Source organism: Gymnoscopelus microlampas (assembly GCF_963454915.1).
Source record: "Gymnoscopelus microlampas genome assembly, chromosome: 4".
NCBI classification, from domain to species: Eukaryota; Metazoa; Chordata; class Actinopteri; order Myctophiformes; family Myctophidae; genus Gymnoscopelus; species Gymnoscopelus microlampas.
The window spans coordinates 25,201,011-25,222,116 of record NC_139941.1 but is presented as its reverse complement, the minus strand read 5'-3'; the positions used below and the strand labels follow the sequence as shown (position 1 = coordinate 25,222,116).

General features: G+C 43.3%; 1 protein-coding gene across 1 annotated transcript; it reads left to right on the top strand.

Moving 5' to 3' along the window:
- Window positions 1-4,621: 4,621 nt before the first annotated feature.
- On the top strand, window positions 4,622-20,839 carry ercc6l2 (excision repair cross-complementation group 6-like 2). Its single transcript, XM_084055048.1, has 21 exons — window positions 4,622-4,734; window positions 5,185-5,234; window positions 5,840-6,258; window positions 6,363-6,479; window positions 6,768-6,961; window positions 7,296-7,389; window positions 7,746-7,813; window positions 7,999-8,206; window positions 8,610-8,750; window positions 9,216-9,332; window positions 9,493-9,612; window positions 9,692-9,763; window positions 10,260-10,405; window positions 10,648-10,743; window positions 11,209-11,308; window positions 12,704-12,856; window positions 14,119-14,217; window positions 15,523-16,450; window positions 16,546-16,715; window positions 17,201-17,382; window positions 18,726-20,839. The coding sequence occupies exons 2-21, from the start codon at window positions 5,210-5,212 to the stop codon at window positions 19,924-19,926; spliced, it is 4,650 nt and encodes a 1,549-aa protein (XP_083911174.1). The 5' UTR covers window positions 4,622-4,734; window positions 5,185-5,209; the 3' UTR covers window positions 19,927-20,839.
- The last annotated feature ends 267 nt before the right edge of the window (window positions 20,840-21,106 follow it).

The following is a 21,106-nucleotide window of genomic DNA, read 5'->3' as shown; positions in this document are numbered from 1 at the left end:
TTTTTCACCAAAAGTCAACTAATGGACCCTTCGCTAAACCCCACCCCAAAAGCGATTGTCCAATGCCAGCTTAATAACCGTTGTTAGCCTGGCATAGGTGGTCTGGCAAGCTTTCGTCACCTGCCATAGCTGTCAATGTTATTTCGCCCGCACACACAATCATTTGCAACATAATAGCAAGAATAGGAATACCACGATAACGCAATGGTGACTATGAACCACGTACCCAAACCCGTTGGAGGCTGCTTTTCCCAAGCTGAAATCTGCACTTTAACTGCAAGGCTGCATGGCTGTGTTGTTGAACACATACACAGCTTAAAGTCAGGAAAGTTACACGACTCACTCGCCCAGGTGGTGTCAATAATAGGCTACTAATCACCGTAATCGCAACAAAATTCAGAATCACAGCGCTGCCTGTTTCGGATTCCGCACGTTAAAGTTTATTAATTCATTTGTTAGTCTATTTATTAACTGCTACTGCAGTCTTACCCTGCGGTACATGAAAACTCCTGTTACAGTCATGGATCAACTTCAGCCTGGTGTTTGCACTTTCTCCATTTACGGTCCGTACATCTATATAAACATTCAGATTTCAAATATAAAGTGCTTAACCTATGGCCACGGATGTTACAATTATGCACGGGACTCTCAAAAGTACCCATATATTCTGTATTGTTCAATAAAAAGCATTTTAATCCGATCAGTGGCCATTTTTGTCTCAGCCAGAGGTGGAGAGTATGTTTTCGTTCCCGTCACGCTGTGTGTGTCCCCCCCTAGCCAAGCTAACATTGGTCAAGCTTCACGTGACACGTGACAATATGTTGTCACCAATACTTTTGATTGGCTAGCGAGACGCATGACGAAGCTTCATCGAAGCTTGATCCCGTTAGCTTGACCAATGAGGTAACATTGGTCAAGCTAACGGGATCAAGCTAACATTGGTCAAGTGACACGTGACAATATGTAATATCAATAGGTAAGACAGGATTAATCAGGAACAGTACTGGCGGAGACCTGTGCTCCGAGGAGCACATTTTCTAGTCTCATAATGTATCAGAGTGCAATACACCTACCAACCGATAGGATTGCCAGATGAAAGCATATGGAGAAAATGGCCACCAATCAGATTAAAATGCTTTTTATTGAGTAATACGGATGATACGGGTACTTCTGAGAGCCCGTACATAAATGCAACATTCGTGGCCATAGGATAAGCACATTATATTTGAAATATGAACGTTTATGTAGATGTACAGGCCATAAATGGAGAAAGTGCAAACACCAGGTTGAAGTTCATCCATGACAGTCGTGACAGTTGACCGTCGTGTATCCATGGCTATTACTCCCTCTAACATTTCCCATGTTTTTAGTTTATTGAAATAATGTCATGCACATTTGTCCAGTGCATAGCCTACTGCAGGCCTTGTTGACTACATTTATAAGAGATTTTGAAGCTCTTGCTCCTGAAATGATCGATTATTTTTAAGGGGAAAAGCCATCATTTAACATGCAAGTCAATGGGTGAGAAGCAGAGTTTGCCAGGCGCTGCCAGGCCTGGGTGTGACTAACTTCGCACCACCAGTCACAGAGTGGAGTGGGTGGGGCTAAGCGAAGGGTCCATTGTCAGGTAACAACATCACATATCTAATACAATAAAATAGCTATAATCTATATATCAATATAATATCTAATACATCTAATATAATACAGTGACGTTGTTAGGTTTTCAATAAAGTGAGTCCCGGGACTCACTGGTGGTCATTTGAATGAGTCCCACTAATCTTAGATTAAATGACAGTGCAGAAGCATAATTGCTTTGATGCCTATAACATTAACGAGTGAACGAGCGTCAGCTGGACACTAGACTGAAAGAACAAGCCCAATCGATGGTCTTGAAGGGCGGATCCAAACCCAGGCGCTGGATTCCAACGCCGCTTCCTATTGCTTCACCAATCTATGAAAAATGCTGCCCAGACCTTTCAGCGTTTGATGGACACTGTGCTGCGTGACTTGTCGTTCGTTTTTGTCTACCTGGACGACGTCCTGGTGGCCAGCACGTCTGTCACACCTGCGTATTCTCTTCAGTTGTCTCCAGCAGCACGGCTTGATCATCAACCCAGCGAAGTGCCAGTTTGGACTGTCTTCCATGGATTTCCTGGGCCACCACATCACTACAGCCGGGGTGGTTCCACTGCCATCGAAGGTGGAGGCAGTGCTGAAACTCCTGCAGCCGGGCCATCTCCCTTAAAAGACAGACAATGACATGAAGAAGTCATCAAGGAATGTCATCATGTTTTGTAACACCCAAAGAATAGTAAACAACATTGAGGTGAATCATATGAAGCAGTTTGATCAATACCCTTGAGAGGTATATGTGTGTGTGTGTGTGTGTGTGTGTGTGTGTGTGTGTGTGTGTGTGTGTGTGTGTGTGTGTGTGTGTGTGTGTGTGTGTGTGTGTGTGTGTGTGTGTGCGTGCGTGCGTGCGTGCGGATGGCCTGTACATATACAGTAATACTAAGATATATTTATCTGTTGTTTGGGTCAGATTTGAGTACCATCAACATTATTTATACGTGTATTTGGTTGTGCTGTGCATCGTATTGTACATGGACATTGCCAATCTACAAGCTATGATGCATGGTGAGCTTGTAGATCAGCTATTTTCAATGAACGGCACCGGCACGCAACTAAGTATAAATCAGGCGTGAGGTTATCTGTTGCTATGCAGAGCACGTTTGTAAAAACACAAGAGTAACACTGTCTCTGTCCTCCATCCCCGTCTTGGGTGCAGCGCTCCAGATGAGGCAGGCCTAAGTCCGCTCTCCGCCATGGTACACTGCCATACAAAAATGGAACTTTTTGTTCCTGTTTTCTCAACACTGGGAATTTATAGGGCAGCTGCCACAGATGTTCCCATAAAGAAAGTCCAAACACTGATGTCAAACGGTTTACATACTGCACTAGATCTCACACACACTTGTTCTCTCACTGAACCGCAAGGGCCTTCCCTGGCCTCATTTACAATAATACATGACGGCTCACGCAGATAGAGTTGGGGTAAATAGATCTGTGGTTGCAGATAGGGAGGGTCAACAGTCTATTGATGACAGATGGCTTGTCTGTTGATTTCAGATGACCACCTAAGTGGCCTCTGTTTTCTTTCATTTAAGATTTATTTTTTCTTTTCCTTTTTTCAAAATTGTGGTTGTCAATCCCTTTACATAATTACTAGTAAATGCCAAATGGTATAAATTAGTTTTTTTATGAGAAACTTGAGAGTTTGAAAAGCGATTATATATGTAAGTAGGTCATCTATCTATATGTTCCCTCAGCTCTATGATGCCTCAGTGAATATCCCTTCTGATATAGCCCTATTTTTTATTACTTTTACATGACATTACAGTCATTTAGCAGACGCTTTTATCCAAAGCGACTTACAATAAGTGCATTCAACATAGGTAGGGAACGAAACTACAAATCAACAGAAGTCTTAAGTGCATTTTCTGCAAAAACAAGCAACCAAGAGTATACCTAGCGCTAAGGTAAAAGTGCAAATACCTACTTTCTTAAACAGATGAGACAAATAGCAAAATCAAATGACCAAGAGCTAAAACTAAGTGTATCGACTAAACAAGATCCAATAAAACAATACAACAATAAAACAAGAGTTCGTACAACTAGTTAACAACAAGTAGACAAGGCGAAGAGGAAGGGTAGTGTTTCCTGAAGAGGTGGGTTTTCAGCCAGCGGCGATAGATGGGCAGTGACTGCTGTCCTGACATCAGTGGGGGAGTTCATCTCCACCTAAATGTCTAAATTGTAACAATAATGATCTTAATTTAAATCTTGAACCTTGCTGCTATTCTTTATTAAAATGTTTTGTTATTGTTTTATTATTGTTGCTACAAATCCGTGTTGAGGAACCAAAACCAAATAAATGTAATGTAACAATAAAAATCTCAACCTTGTGAACTCAATGCAGCACTTTCTATACAACTCTGAGAGAACGCTTAAAAATATACGATACTCTAAGGATATAACTTTACGTTATTCTTAGTAAAATATACTTACAATTATTAGCCAGTTGAATTCATTAGATTTTATTTTACAGTAAGTCATATGTTTGGAAAGTGCGAGTCTTATTGTAAAATATATAAACATCGACCACTAGCCACACACAGTGCTCAGTATTGCCATGTCCGATCATTATAAGCGACTTTGGGCTTGTTTTTCTGTACAAGTTGTTTGTAAATATTGGGCTTGTTTTGTTTCTAAACTAGTTAAGTGTACTTGCTTATTTAGGCTTGCTTCCAAAACATGTTTTTTTTATTATTTAAACCAGTGGTTCTAAAATATTTATATGGCAATGTTTTGTGCCCAGGGGAGCATTTGTGTTGCTAGAATGTTTCAAACAATATTCCAAATAGTCCACATTTTATTGCATGAGTTTTTGAAAATAACAGATCTAAAAGCTCACAACGCGTCAGATCGTGACGCGTTGTGAGCTTGTAGATTGGCTATTTTCAAATAGTTCTCATATTACCAATAGTTGCTTCTTTTGGGCTTGTTTTCCTAGACCCTGCTTGCTCATTTCTCTCAAAAAATATGGCAACGCTATCAGTGCTGTTGTTGCCAGGCAGAGAGTCAGTGCGTTTCAGATAAACAAAGAGGCTTTAATATCCACAATTAACTTTCTCCTTGAACACAAACATCAACCGTAGTCTTTTATTCAAGGTAATTAACGGAAACAATCAATATATTTTTAATATAAACCTCTGTATGCAGACTCTGGAAGTCTGCATACAGAGGTTTATATTAAAAATCTAAGGCTAGCTAAGCATGCTAACTAAAGCTAATGCTATGATTTAATTCTTTAATTGGTAATATTTACCAATTCGTTGTTCTGTCTTTTTCTTCTTTAATGCAGTTTTTTTATTTCTTTATTGCACTGCTGCTGCTCCTCTTGTAAACTTGTATTAATTTGTATTAGTTCTAATTGAACTTTTAATCTATGCTATTTTAATGACCCTTTTTAAGGAAAGGACTCCAGCCTTCTGCTGCTGCCTTCTTCCTTTTCTTGCACAATAAGTTGTTTTATTTGATATGTATTGTTTCTGTTTTATATTACATTATCATTTTATATTGTGCTAATAAACTAAAACTAAACTAACTTTACATCCACAGCTTGAAGAGATGCAATGCTTTCCTGATGGCTTCATCATCTGATGTCAATGGTGTGACATTTATTTGACATTTCAAATTACTCTTTAGCTACTTCCTCTCAATCTGTATTTTATTATTGTCAATACAGTGGTGGAAAAAGTACTCACATTTGTTTTACTTAAGTAAAAGTAGCAATACTGCAATGTAGAAATACTGTTACAAGTAAAAGTCCGGAATTCAAAATTCACTTGAGTAAAAGTACAAAAGTATTGGTGTCAAAATGTACTTAAAGTATCAAAAGTAGAAAGTACTCATTATGCAGAATGTCCCATTTCACAAGTTTTCAAATGTATAAAAATCTTTTCAAAATAGCAGCGTTGTGAGCTTGTAGATCGGCTATTTTCAAATGACCTAAATGTATGTAGGGCTAAAGTGGTTAATGTATGTTTTGTAATAATATAAAAAATCTAGTAACTAAAGTTTTCAAATGATTGTAGTGGCGTAAAAGTACAGTATTTGTCTCTGAGATGTAGTGGAGTAAAAGTATAGAAAAATTGGAAATACTCCAGCAAAGTAAAAGCACGTCAAAATTATACTTAAGTACAGTACTTGAGTACATGTTATAGGCATGTGACTGAATGCTAAATTACAAGTTTTACGTCATGTCTTTTAACAGTAACATGGCACGAAGGTGACAGATGCCTGGCTCCCAGCTCTAGAGATGGAAACCTGCGAGAAGCCACAATCCAGAGACTTTTCTCTACCTCTGATGGCAACGATACCACTGCATCTGTGGTATTCGCTGAGGATGCAGAGAAAGGGAAGAGGGAGGAGGAAGGCGTGCCTGTCTCAAAACTCCAGCAAATAGGTTCTAATAATAACTTGACAGAGGAGAAACCTTTTTTCCCCGGCAGTTTCAGACACCATGGGACCTCTGAGCCCTTGGTCATGTCTCAAGGTGAGGAGGTCCCATACACCATCAACAGATACCTGAGGGACTACCAGAGAGACGGCATCAGATTCATTTATAACAACTACATCCGATCCAGAGGGTGTATCCTGGGGGATGACATGGGCCTGGGGAAGACTGTACAGGTACAAACAAGCCTTGCTTGCAAAACTATGTATTTATGCAATTTGTCATTTTTCTATTAATCAATTAATATCTGCTGTTTGTCGGTCTGTCTTTTTCTTCTTAGGTCATTGGTTTCCTTGCTGCTCTGTTGCACAAAACAGGGACATGGAAGGACATTGAAAACAACAGGCCTCAGTTTCTATTGACTCAGGTGCCATCCCAGCAGAGTAAACCTAAAAAAGTAGGTATTATATGTAGCAGTCTGAAGGTGATAACAGAATCACAGGGTGATTTTTTGGGGGGAAAAACATGCTTTTCTGTTACACAGTATATAATAGTATACAGTATATTCCCTATTCTTATCATTGTATGAGACAGACATACAATGCAAGTGCTGCTGTGCCCCCTTTTTATTTTAGTTGCATTTGATATTTTATCCATTATGACAACTTAATTAGAGGGATGTAATAGAATATATTTAGGCTACGTCCTGCAAACCTTGTGCACATATCTGTGTAATTATGTCCAGGTATTCCTGATCGTAGCCCCACTGTCCGTGCTTTATAACTGGAAGGATGAGCTTGAAACGTGGGGTCACTTCCAGTGTGTGGTTGTCCACGGGCTGAGAAAAGAGGAGGAGCTGACTCGTATCAAGAATGGACGCTCTGAGATCGCCCTCACCACCTATGAGACCCTCCGCCTCTCTCTGGACCAGTTCAATAGGTAGGCAGACACACACACACACACACACACACACACACACACACACACACACACACACACACACACACACACACACACACACACACACACACACACACACACACACACACACACACACACACACACACACACACACACACACACACACACACACACACACACACACACACACACACACACACACACACGTTAGGCTTGCCTCTATCTTTGCCATAGTCATGATTGCATTTTTTAAACTAATTTTTGCATGTCCAGTTACTTTTACCTTGTATGAAGCTCTATATTTTACATACTTCCAGTTTGTAACAGAAAGTTGCATTTATGCTCCCTGCAGCATAGACTGGTCTGCTGTGATTGTGGATGAGGCCCACAAGATAAAGAACCCCAAATCCCAGATCACCCAGGCCATGAAGGAGCTGAGATGTGAGGTCAGAGCTCTACAGTATGGTGCCACAGTTGGGATTAATTTGCTTTTAGTATATTGTTGCCAGTCTGATTTGTTCATTTGTTTACCATTGTGAGTGAAAGGAAGGTAAAACAGTATTATATCTCTTGGGGTTATTTTATCTTACAGAGCTACATATAAGATATATTCCACATTTTGTAACGAGGATACATTACATATTTTGTCGCTTCGCTCTCCCCTATTGTTTCTCATCTTTGTGTCTTACTCTGAATAGTGTGCTAGCAGTGCACTTATTGCCGCTAATACAAATGCTATTTTGGCACTAATTTCAATCTGTTTTTAGATATGCATTGTGTTTTTACTATTTTACCATTTTAGATCAGAATCGGTCTCACCGGCACCATCTTACAGAATAGCCTTGAGGAACTCTGGTGTGTCATGGATTGGTACGTGTCGTGTCATGTACATCACTTTTTTTATTCAACAGCACAATATGAAAGGACATTTATTTAGCACATTTTAAAGATGTCAAGTCATTACTGATGATGTAGTCTGTGGCGTTATCGTCAAGTTTTTGTTTGTCAGTTTTCTACTAATCTGAATGTTAAACATGTCTCTTATATTCTCATAGGGCAATACCAAGTTGTCTCGGCAGCTTGGGTCATTTCAAGAACAAGGTTTCATTTCCAATTGAGCAGGGACAGAGACACAGTGCAACCAAGCGTACCCTAGCAACAGCGCGGAAGGCCGTCCGGGCCCTGGCAAAGAAGATTTCTCATTGGTTCCTCAGAAGGACCAAAGCTCTCATCAAAGATCAGCTGCCGAAGAAGGACGACAGGGTACGCTAAGACGAACTGACGCAAGCTCATCACAGTGTTTAACCTAAAACCCATTGTCTAGTACAGTGGTTCTCAAACCTTTTCATGTCAAGGACCCACAAAATGTTATTGTTGGCTGCGGACCCCCTGTCTCAAAAAAATGTTTTGTGCCAGGATTTTTCAAAAATAGCAGATCGATAAACTCATAGCGCAGCACTCGGTGCCGCGCTATGAGCTTGTACATATGCTGTTTTTTAATAGCCAAAGTATAAAATATGGTTAAAGTGGTTAAAATGATTGTGATGCCATATTAACTCGTTTTGCTGGGGACCCCCTGGTACCCCCCAAGGACCCCTTGGGTTCCCCGGACCCCACTTTGAGAACCAATGGTCTAGTAGCTACTGTGTTGTGTGTTTTTTTTTAGGTGGTGTATTGTTCTCTGACAGACTTCCAAGAGACGGTGTATAAGACAGTCCTGGAAAGTGAAGATGTCACACTACTGCTGCGCTCCGCAGAAGAGTGCGACTGTGAGAGTGGACTTACTCGACAGAGCTGCTGCTATGAGGTTAGTTTACTCCTGGGTTTCCGTTTAAATAAACATTTTAGGTGATGGTATATACAATTTCTATTTTTTTGCAATGCTGGAGCATATGTAAGAAAGTTGAAATGATAGCAAAGAGGCCAGATATGTCATGTTCTAGGCACTGGGAGGCAGACTGGAGCCCAAAGTTTGATGGAAGGTTTGAGGTAAAAGAAAGCCGGAAGGACAAGCGTATGAATAAACTTTGAATTATTGCAACCTTTGTCAAATAATCGGTTCATATAAATAAAAGAAGAGATTTCACACCTTGTTTTCTAATCTCTTTTTTTTCTTCCATGTGCATTGCACACTATATCATTGGACTGAGATTAGTTTTTGTAACAGTACTTGTGTAGTCAGGATTTATTTATTTATTTTCAAACATACTCATGTATCTGTAGACTAGGCCTGAGAAAAACTATGGCTTTGGCTTTCTTCCTCTTATTGCAGACAAACTCAGAGGGTATGGGAATGAAGCAGCTCTACTTTGGTTACTTGGCCATGCTGAGGAAGGTAGCCAACCATGCAGCACTGCTCCAGTCCACTGCAGGCACCAGCGAGCAACAGGTAGCGACATGTCCTACAACTGATATTGTATCGTAGATCATGACCACTCTCTCAAGTGTTAGGCGACACTAAATCTTCACATGGGTTACCGAGCAGACTTCCCACTGTGGTTTGGGATTCACTGATGCTACTCATTGTGTGGTTTTCTTTTCTTTTCCAGAAAAAGTTAGTCACAAAAGTTTGTGAGAAGGTTTTCCAGAAGTTTCCAGACTTTCTACAGAGACGCAAAGACGAAGCGTTCGAGGCCATGTCAGACCCCATGTACAGTGGGAAAATGAAGGTGTGTGTATGTTACACAGTCACCCACCTGGTGCAGGAGGAGTTACATTTTGGTTAACATCCCCATGCTTCCTATTCAGGTTCTGCAAAAGTTGCTGAAATATTACATGCAGAGGAGAGATAAAGTGCTTCTCTTCTCTCTTTCCACTAAGGTAAGTGGTGTATATTCATTCATGCATGTGAGTGAGTGTGAGAGAAAGAGAGAGAGAGCACATTCTAGCTGTTGCTTTTGTTGAAGTGGATGACTTGTTTACAGACCAAATGGTAGAAGGAGACATGGTTTTCTGTTGACATGCTAGATTAATAGCTAAGCTTTGGGGTTTTATGCGTGAGAGCAATTATGGGCTTTTTAGACGATTAGCTGCAGTGCAAAGTTTAACGGTTGTTGTCACCTGAGACAGTATGATAACATTTCCTGGCTTCTGGCTGCTATGAGGTCATATTTAAAGGCCTCTAACTTGACTCTTTATGGATCGCAGTGCCAGCACTTGGTTGTGCAAGCCTAAATGGGACAACTATTAATATGTATATAAATGTAATGTTTATGAGCTGGCAATTTATCTCTTAAATACATATTCAGAACATACAGTTAGAATTACTACAGTGTGTATATATATAAAGCTGATGGGTGTGTGTTGGAATTTCCAGCTATTGGACGTGCTGGAGAGCTACTGTATGGCCGAAGGGCTAGACTACAGCCGAATGGATGGTACCACCAACGCCAGGGAAAGAATCAAGATCGTCAAAGAGTTCAACAGCAGCCCTCTGACCAGCCTCTGTCTGGTTTCTACCATGTTAGTCTACCTGTCAACCGTCACCAGCAACATTTAGCTGAATATGTTCTGCTAAACTCATTTTAACTAAAGCCTGATTTATACTTGGTAGCATGCTGAAAATAGCCGATCTACATTCTCATAACGCGGTGTGTGACACATTGTGAGCTTGTAGATCGTAGTCTATTTTCTTTGCGCGACACCGGTGAGCGACAAAGTATAGATCAGGCTTAATAGTGCCTATGTTTCATTTCTATTCTCAGGGCGGGTGGTCTTGGTCTTAATTTTGTCGGTGCCAATGTGGTGGTGCTGTTTGACCCCACCTGGAATCCCGCTAATGACCTGCAGGCTATTGACAGGTAGTCAAGGCAGATCTTCTACATTTCTTGCTTTGTATCTTGTTCTTACCACATGAAGTACCATAGACAAGTGATTGTCAACCTTTATAATTTCAAGGAGCCCTGTTTGATATACATCAGGCCACTTGCCACTTACGCCCATTTGATACTTTTCTTTTTTTTTTTTTTTTGGGGACCCTAATCTACCCTGTAAAATCTTTTTAATTTAACTCTGATATTGTACAAAGGGACTTGTAAGAGTCCATTTGGTTCCATCGCCACATTCTCGGAGTTACAGACCTGTAAGCGTCCATTTGGTTCTTAACTATCATCAATAGTTTAATTGGGGACCCTCTGAACTCCCTCAAGGACCACACACTGAGAACCAGTGCCATAGACAGTATCTTAGCCTGGCCAGTAATGCTGATTTGATCACATGAAAATGCATTTAACCTTTGTACGCATGATGACATTTTGTCTCGTCAGGGCATATCGTATTGGCCAGTGCAGGGATGTGAGTGTGCTTCGGCTGATCTCACTGGGGACCGTGGAGGAGGTTATGTACCTCAGACAAGTTTACAAACAGGTACTGGACTGTTAACCCTGCATTCACAGTAACTGAGAGTTCATCAACTTTGACAAGTTGATGAACTCTCAGTTACTGTGAGCGGTACTTAACCACTTAACACATTACATTAGTCTATTCTAACCATGTCATAATAGGTGAACATTTGGCAAAAATAGCGTCTCTACATGCTCGCATTTTGAGCTTGTGGATCAGCTATTTTCAGGAAAGAGATTTGGTGGAGGCAGCCAAGTATAGAGCCATGGGGGACTCCTGTCAACCAAGTATATAGGGCAGCAACGCCTATCCTGTGGGCCGTGAGGATATTGCAAGTGGGCGCCCAAAACACTACGATTTTAAAGAGGCTGTGCCAAGAGGCTGTGCCAAGAGGCCGTGCCACGATTTTAGTACTTTTCGTGTGTGCGTGTGCATGCGTGCGAATGGAAACTGATTGGACTTGAGGTCATATACCTTCCATAATATTAATATCGAATCACATTACTCAAAATAACATACCTTTCATATCTCACCCGATGTGAATGCACCTCAACAACCAGGAAATTAAGATAATGTGGATCTTCTTCATAATCTGTGTAATCCATGCATTTACAACAACAAAAAAGCTAAGTCACACCGTCACCAACATTGTTGTCGAGCCGATTGACAAGCAAGTCGGAAGCGCACTGACATGTGTGTAGTCTGCACCAGATTCAGAATGATGTCAGACTCCATCCACATACTGTAGACAGACCTATTTTATACTTTGTCGAAAAACAGTGTTTGAAAAACAGTGCAGAATAATAGTGAAAATAGTCGATCTACAAGCTCACCAATCTCTGAAGACAGCACCACTGCCCTAAACATGTGGTGGTGTTGTTAGTAGGAATAAACACATAAGCACCCGGGAGGAAGTGGACTAAGAAGGGGGAGGAGCCAAGCCGAGTTCCTTTCTCTACACAAAAAAGGAGGTGGTGCCCCCAGAGGCAAAAACAAAGGGGGGGAAAAATGAGCTGTTTTCACTATCTTTGAAAGTTATTGATATCTGTGTCTCCCTGTATGACATGCCCAAATAGATTACTAATCGATTATTTTATGAAATGATCAATGATCAATATTTTTTTATAATCTCTTCCGTTTGATTAACTGTTGCACCCCAGATAATTGCATGTACAAAAACAAGGGATTATGACAAAAATAAATGTATCCACTTACATATCATCTTCAGTAGTTTCAGTAGGTGATTGATAAGATGTAGTTTTCATTATGTAAAAGTTGAACTGCAGCACCATGCTAAGGCCTCAGTGTATTTAAGGCTTATTGAAGTGAGAGTTCCTTGTCTGGCCTTGAGGCATGTATCAATTAGCCTATGGCAATGACTTTATAGCTAATTACTGTCCCTTCTTTGTCATCATTTAGCAATTAGAGTCTTCAGTGGTGGGCAGGGTGAGCGCCCGGCGATACTTTGAGGCGGTACAAGGGACCGATGACCAAAAGGGGGAGCTGTTTGGGATGAAGAACCTCTTCAGACTGCAGACCAAGGGAACCTGCCTCACACGCACCATACTAGAGGTCAGATTTCCAACCAGATCCAGATTTTCTTTTTTCTAAGTTGAAGCTTTTGACATTTCTGTGCAAATACACACACACACACACACACACACACACACACACATATACACACACACACACACACACACACACACACACACACACACACACACACACACACACACACACACACACACACACACACACACACACACACACACACACACACACACAGATTTATTGTGCCTCGTTTCAGACGCATTCTTCACCTATAGATTCTGCATTTTAGTTACCGGCATATGCATCGTTTACTTGTCATCTCTAGGCATACCTTGCATTACAGTGCGCTTCTCTCTGTCATCCTATTTAAGGGAGGATCACACTAATAACGGGAGGAGATATTATGTTTGGTTGAATATGCATTCCAATTTGAGAAGGTCGGTTTTGCGTGGAAAGTTCTCCACCTTTTTAAAGAGCAGATCCACATTATCACAGGCAGTCTATATTACAGTAAGATTGTATTGGAAATGGCTGTAATTGTACAGCCATTTAAAAAAATAATCAAAACACGTTCTACACCAGTGGTTCTCAAAGTGGGGTCCAGGGTCTCTCAGGGTTTTTTTTCTAAATCTGTCACTGTGACCGTATACAAATTAAACCAAATGGACCCTGACAGGTCCATTTGGTTCCATTTGTATACTGTCAGAGTTAAGGGGGATCCTTGAAATGTAAAAGTTTGAGAACCACTGGTCTACAGATAAACAGTCATGCAATGATTACCGGAAGAAATCAAAGACATCCTTGAATGTATCACAATGTTTCCAATTCCATCCTGCTGCCATAGTACATTATATCAGAGGATAATTTCATGCAGATTGCGAGCACAAATTGTGCACTGCACCTTTCATGTACGTTCGTAAATCTGGCTAAAGCTTAATTTATACTCTTGTCAGGACACGTTGTGAGCTTGTAGATTCAAGTCAAGCAACACCGTTGTATGATGGAGTATAACTATAAATCAGATTTTAAAGTCTTAACCGCATCCATCCTGACATCCCTATTTCGGGAATACTTTCGAAATTTTAAATTACGTTTCCCTCCCTTTCAGAAATAGCGAAAATATCAATGCTATGCATTGCAAGCTAGTCTATTTTTGCTATTTATCATGCAACAAAGTGTATAGGGCTTAAATGGTTATGGCTCACAAAGGAAGGAAGACAAAAATGCCCGCGATTGTGCTAATGTGAGGTTGCAGGCCTAACATGGGTTTTTCCTCTTCGCAGCGAGAGGGGCGAGTGGAAGCTGGCGTAATGATGACCTCCTGCACGCAGATGGACGACGAAGAGGGGGAGGAGGAGGAGAGGAAGAGGGCTGTTGTTGGCGTGAGTAACTCTCGATGTGCTCAGAGACCCAGAACGCAGGGCACTCGTCTTTCCCATCCCTCATTCCCTCTCATTTCCCAGGCGGCCCACACATCCCTCCATTTCCCACGTGAAAAATGGTTCTGAACCTCACACATGGGCCTTCCTGTCTGTCAGTCAACCAACCCACCTCCCATGTAACCTTTTTCCGCTTTGTCCTCCATCCCCTCTACATTTCTTCTCTCCTTTTCTCTCTATACCCCCCCCTCTCTCTCTCTCTCTCTCTCTCTCTCTCTCTCTCTCTCTCTCTCTCTCTCTCTCTCTCTCTCTCTCTCTCTCTCTCTCTCTCTCTCTCTCTCTCTCTCTCTTCTCTCTCTCTCTCTCTCTCTCTCTCTCTCTCTCTCTCTCTCTCTCTCTCTCTCTCTCTCTCTCTCTCTCTCTCTCTCTCTCTCTCTCTCTCTCTCTCTCTGATGCTGTGTCTAACAACAGCTGGCCATAATTACCTAGTGTCCTAATGGAGGGAGCAGACCACACTGAAGCCTATCTTGTGCTGTTCAGCTGTTTATTTACACAGCAATGCCCCTTATCATCCCGTGACAGTTCCCAGCCAAGGCTCTCTGCTCTGCACAGCACAGCACACGGTCCTCTTTATGGGACTTTCTAACCACTGAGGCCATTCAGAGATGTAGGACCATCACAACACACACACCAGGGCTTCATAACACATAGTCGCTGTCGGGCGGGAAAACTTGTATGTCCACAATCGCAACATTTCCGAAAATCGGAATAAAGTGTTCCAATGTAGTTATTATTTTGCTCACAAGAGATTAAATATGGAGATACAAGGTTCCTTCCCAACGGCATGCATAAACGCGCACACACATGGAGATACTGTCTCTCTCTTGCATGCACACACACACACACACACACACACACACACACACACACACACACACACACACACACACACACACACACACACACACTCACTCTCTATTATGGGAAGACTCATCTGGTTGGCAAATTTTGTGAATTTAGCATCACCGTTGGTGGTCGTTCTCATAAAGGTCCATTCACATAAATAGTATGTCTGTTACAGTGCAGCGTATTGTTTTTTTCTCACATTACATCATCTCTGCAGGGCATGTGTCATGTTTATGTTTATTATGATTTATGGCTTCAGGCATCTGGCAGTTTTCCTACAGAGGACTGTCAGATGGATAGGTCTGAATGGATGAGACTGCTTTCATTTTTCATTTCATTGCCGTGTTTGAGGCAAGTACTTTTCATTGACAGTGACTTGGTGTTACTACTATTCTGTCACAGGAAAATGGCCCCAAACCGAATGATGAAGCAGCCAAGAAGAACAGGGATGCATCAGGGACTGCCAGAGCGGTGCTGGACTTCAGCAGTGGGAGTGAGGATGAGGAGGGGTGGGGGGCTAGGAGGAAGGCCCCGCACCACAGTGGTGTGGATGAGACGGGGGCCACGAACGCCTCGTCAGATCCCGGCCGGCTGAGTCTCCTCCAGCATGGGTTCTCCAGACTGCTTCAGAGGGCTGTGGTGAAGCCCGGGTCAGGGCTGGGGGACAGTAGTCACAGCGAGGGGGAGTCTGAGGGAAGGAGCGACTTGGAGGATGACGGGAAAGTTACAGGGAGCTCAGGGAAGAAAGACAGCCCCTCGCCTGGGGGTCCCCAAGAGCACGCCAGGATGAATCGCTCGGGCGTTTCCAGGAAATCAGAGACAGGGGATGGGAGGAATGGAGGTAGAGGAGGACCCTCACCATTGGACGAGCGGGACAACGGCGGGAGAGAGAAATCTGGCCTGAATGATGTGATGAAGACAAAGAACAGGATAGTGGAGGAAGGAAATGATGGAGATTCGGGTTCAGACGAAGCAAAAGCTACCACGGCCAAAATGTTACGCAGAGCACATCACGTTGAGTGTCACTCCGACGAGTCAGACGACTTGGAATTGGGTTTGGTGACTCGACCCAAGAGGGCAAGATGGGGAGACAAAGGACGAGGGGCCCAGCCCCGGTCCAAACACACTGACCACATAGAGTCATTCACTTCCTCAGATGAAGAACATACTCAGATTAAGAGACCTATGAGAGGCCATGTTACAACTCATAAAGTAGCAGAAAGGACAGACAGGGCGGGTCCTCCCAAGAGAGCTGTCTCATTCACAGGACTGAAGTCTCCGACAGCCCCACAATCCAAAGGAATGGAGGCGACCATTGACAATGTGCTAGGTCAGATTCTGTCTGTCTGTCTGTCTGTCTGTCTGTCTGTCTGTCTGTCTGTCTGTCTGTCTGGTCTTAAATTGTAAATTTGTATTCTTTTATAGGTGGGGTACAGGGGGTGGTATATACTCACTCTAACCAGCGCGTAGTGGGCGGAAGCAAGGCGGAGGAGCGAATCAGCAGGGCTGCACAGCGAGACGTGTTTGGACGCAACATGTACTCTCAGCTCCCAGCCAATCTTCTTCTAGGCACCCAGGAGGTCGATTTCCCATTGGTAGTGGTCTTGTACAGTTTACAAGTTTTTGTAATTATATTGCCCCAAATCTGAAATATGTTGTTGGTTCTATCACTTGTGAGTTCTCACATGACAAGAATTCTGTGATATTTTGATTAACCCCATGAGTGCTAAAGAATCTGAATATATGGGTTGTTCCAGAATTGTGGGTATTTTGATTAGAAAGAAAACAAATACAAAATAGGAATAATTTTCTGTTAAACTTATTTATTACGAATTAAAATATTGGTTTATCTTGGAGACGCAAAAAGTCTGCAATTGAGGAATAGGCCATATATATAATCACATTTTTTAATTAATTTGAAAATTCAATTCCTCAACATTTTTTTAATTAACAATAAAAACAATGATTGGGCATGAATGTGTAGCCCTGAAACGTAGTTCCCATTTAAATTTTAACTTGCTTGACCAGTAAGTGAATTGACCCAAGCCCTGACTATGGTTACATCTGACCTGGCTTCCAGAGTCCAGAGTCTGATGATGAGACTCCTCCAGACTGCCCGCCCATCCCTGCTGCTGTCCGAGAGCAGCTGGCAGCTAAAGAGAGGCCTCGCACGGACCACCCACCCACATTCACCTCAAAGACCATCCACCGCACCGGACACACAACCTTCATCATTGGACAGACTCCCCGAACTATATGCAGGTACGGAGAGGAGAGCAAAATGATTGAATGTATGCATGCAGGAGAAATTACATGAGGACAATGAGAGAACTAATGGGGGATATAATGGAGGTGCGCGGGGAGACAAGCCTGCGGATAGGCGAGCATAGACCAGAGGACAAGAGCAGGGAATGTGAATAGTGTGAAGTGCGGGCGGAGAATGCAGTTGGCGAGATGAGGACAGGAGGGCTGGGAAGAGGAGAAGGAATTCCTGGCAGCGAGGGGGAAGTAGGCCAAATCTCACCGCAGTCACAGTGTTGAGCGCCCCCGCCTGGGCTAGAGGGGCTGTCTGTGCGTGTCGGTACGTACTGTATGTGTGCAAGTGTGTGTTTGGAGAGAGAGAGAGAGACCGAGAGAGAGAGGGAGACCACCTCTGAGCTCTCCCTCCCACCTATTTCCCAGCATCACGCCAAAGATTACCCAGTTGTATTCAGGACTTTTCCCCTCCCCGAACCACAGCCCTCCTGAGACCCCCCCCCCCCCCCACACACACACACACGGATTGCCTGAGGCCTTCCAAACCCACACGCGCGTAGACACATCCTTACATGCACACATAATGTACACACACTTGCCTCCGTCTTGTTGCGTCACTCTCGCATATCCCTCAACACACACACACACACACATCCCTGTGGCACCAATCTCACTCCCCTGGGGAAGACTTGTCTTTGCTCAGGGTCTCGGTAGGGAGTGAAAACATACACTGGTTATATTGATATCCCTTCCCCCCCTCAATTAACTCTGTCGTTAAATGATTTAAATCTGCATGCGCAGCGGTTTTTACTGCCGTTTGCTTTTATTTATTGTTTTTCCAATGAAAGCCACAAATGGTAGCAACACCTCGTAATGCCGCTGCGCCACTAGTGGCTTTGAAGTATTTCTGTCCCAGAGTCTGGTTAGACCAAACGTTTTTAATGACTGACTGGGAGCTGGGGGGGAAAGAGACCTCATACTGTATGTCTGTCTGGATATTAGCCTGTATATGTAGGGAACTATTCATCTGAGGCTGAGCCTGATGGAACCACAGAATATATGATTAATGGTATAGGCCTGCAGCTACTGTACTGTTGCCGTTTCAAGTAACACAGCACTTTTTTCCTGTGGTTCTCTTAAGTAGCTTATGTTCGCATATGGCAGATGTAATCCTATGTTAACTACGGGTTTCACAGCTCAGTCGGCTTAAATGGATGTTAGAAGGTGTGTTTGGCGAGTTCTGCCTCGAACGTTCTTGGATCCGGCATTGTGAGTGTGTGAAATGTGTGTGCATTTCTTTATGCACGTGCAAATATACTAAAAAAACATTTTGCATGTGCATCTTGCAGGCAGCAACTGGAGGAAATGTCTGCAAAGTTCCAGTCACCTTCAGTCCGTCAATTTGCAGAAGATGTTCTGAGAAGCAGCTCGGCCCAGAGGCTGACCTGGCTACAAAAGTACTACACCTCACTGGACCACCCTGAACTGGCCAATATGGTCAGAAAACACTTCCCAGAACCTGACTCAGCCCAGCCCCAGCCTGAGACGACCACCGCACACCCCTCCTCCTCATCATCATCCACATCCAAACATATGGCCACAAACAAAAGACACTCCCACAAAGCCGGTATAGAATCTCACTCTCAGTCGAGAACCGCACAGAAGCCTGGTCCACGACGCCAGAAAAAGCCCAGAACCCCATACAGAAACATTGAAGAACCCCAGATTGATGTTCCAAACCCTCAGTTAGAGGAGCGGGAGGAGATGGCCAGAGAACACAAGAGGATAAAGAGGGCTAGTGTTTCCACTTGTGGAGCCTTCACAACTACTGCTGCTATTGATGGTGGTGGTCTTGGCTCAGACATGGCCAGCAGCAGTGGTATGGGGCCCGGGAAAGAGGCTGCTGCTTTCCTGGACCACAGAGACACAGATACCCCTTCTTCTCCGGATGTCAGCCATGGTCAGCTCGCCACATCATCCAAACCCACAGCACAGGGAAGGGAGCGAGAGCCGAGGCCCTCTGCTAGGACCAGTGAAGCTGCAAGGATTCAGAGAAACAACCTTCACTCACCATCTCCTCCCAACGATGCTCCGTCCACATCCAAGGGTCGCCTGGGATGCCTCCTCACAGATCTGATAGGAGACACCTCCATTCTGGACGACTTGTTTAGATCTAAACCCAAAGCTGCACGACCTCCTAAAACACCCCCTGCCTCAGCAAACTTAAGCAAGCCCACCACAACCTCGGCACTCGCACCAAGTTCTGACACTACAGCAGTTGCACGCCCGCCGTCCACTCCCATCTCACAAACACCACCAGCACTCATGGCCAGTTTGCCCTCCCAGAGGTCAAAGGGCAGCCGCAAAGACTTCTGGGACATCCTGAACGAGGGAAATGAGGAGAGCATCAACAAGCTGACAGACCCGTCGGAGGTGGAGAGGGTCTGCGTTAGTAATACCAAGCTCACGGCTGGGAGGACAAGAACAGGGGAGGATGGAAAGAACGCTGGGCTCTGGAAGACCAATGATAAGTTCCTATGGAAGAGATGATACACTAGAGACAAGGGAGCTTCTCTTAGGGCTCTATTTCCTTTTTTTAACATTTTTATTTAGAGTAGCCAATTATTTGACACCTTTTTCTCCGCAATGTAGAGACGTTAAGCCAATTCATTCCTCCCTCTTCTTACACTGCTGTTGTACCCTACTGGCTCACTTGCCAGTGAGGAGCCCCCACTGGGAGGAAGTTCCTCCCGCTCAACATTCCCCACTGACAGGTGCCACCCAGGCCCATTGGAGTGTGTGCAGTGACAAATATCTACCTCGCAGTCCGGCTTCCCTCACCCAAACACGGGCCAATTTTGTTCGTCTAGACACTCTGCTAAGCTGGATGCATGCCAGTGGATTCAAACCCACTCCGTGGTGGTGAGCAGGTACTTTACCCCTGTGCCACCAGAGCTCTGTGATCAGAACATTTGGAACCATTTAAGATGTGAGGCCGATTCTACAAACACCTTCTAAATCCTAACCTAAGTTTTCTGAAAAAAACGGGTGGAAACCTGTCCAAAAATGTTCTTATTATTTTAAAAACGATTTGAAGTAGTGAAAAGATCTACAAGCACACAACGTCTCGCGGTGCTTGGCGTTGTGTGCTTTTAGATCTGCTATTTTCACTACTTTTGTGCGACACTTGTATGATGAAAAAAGGCTTTCATTTATGAAAATAAAAAATACAAATGTGAAACCTGGAGATGCAAGGTTTCAGCTGGACAGCGACGATATAATGACACAGATGCTTTCCCGGATTGAAAGGTATAACAACGTATACTATAGGCTTTCCAGGTCTAAATGGGTTAAATGGATGTTTTAGGGCAAGCCTGTTGTTTTTTTTGTGTTTTACTTCCTTAACCACTTGAACCCTAGTGGCCTTATTCTGTGCATGTGATAATATGGACGGTTATATTCAGTGAAGAGATTTGGTGTAGAGGGAAAAAAGGAGGGGGGACCACAATCAAGTATATAGGGTTTAAGTGGTTATGGGTCATGTCATGTTACGTTAAGTCAGGGTCAAACTTAAAGTGTTGGAAGTTCACTGAATCAAGCTTACTGACATGTGGATTACGTTTACTCAAATAGATTATTTTTCAAACCTGGCATCACTGACCTCATCATGCCTACACAACTAACTATGCCACCCATGGCTTTTGGTATATTTTTGGATGTACCACACAAT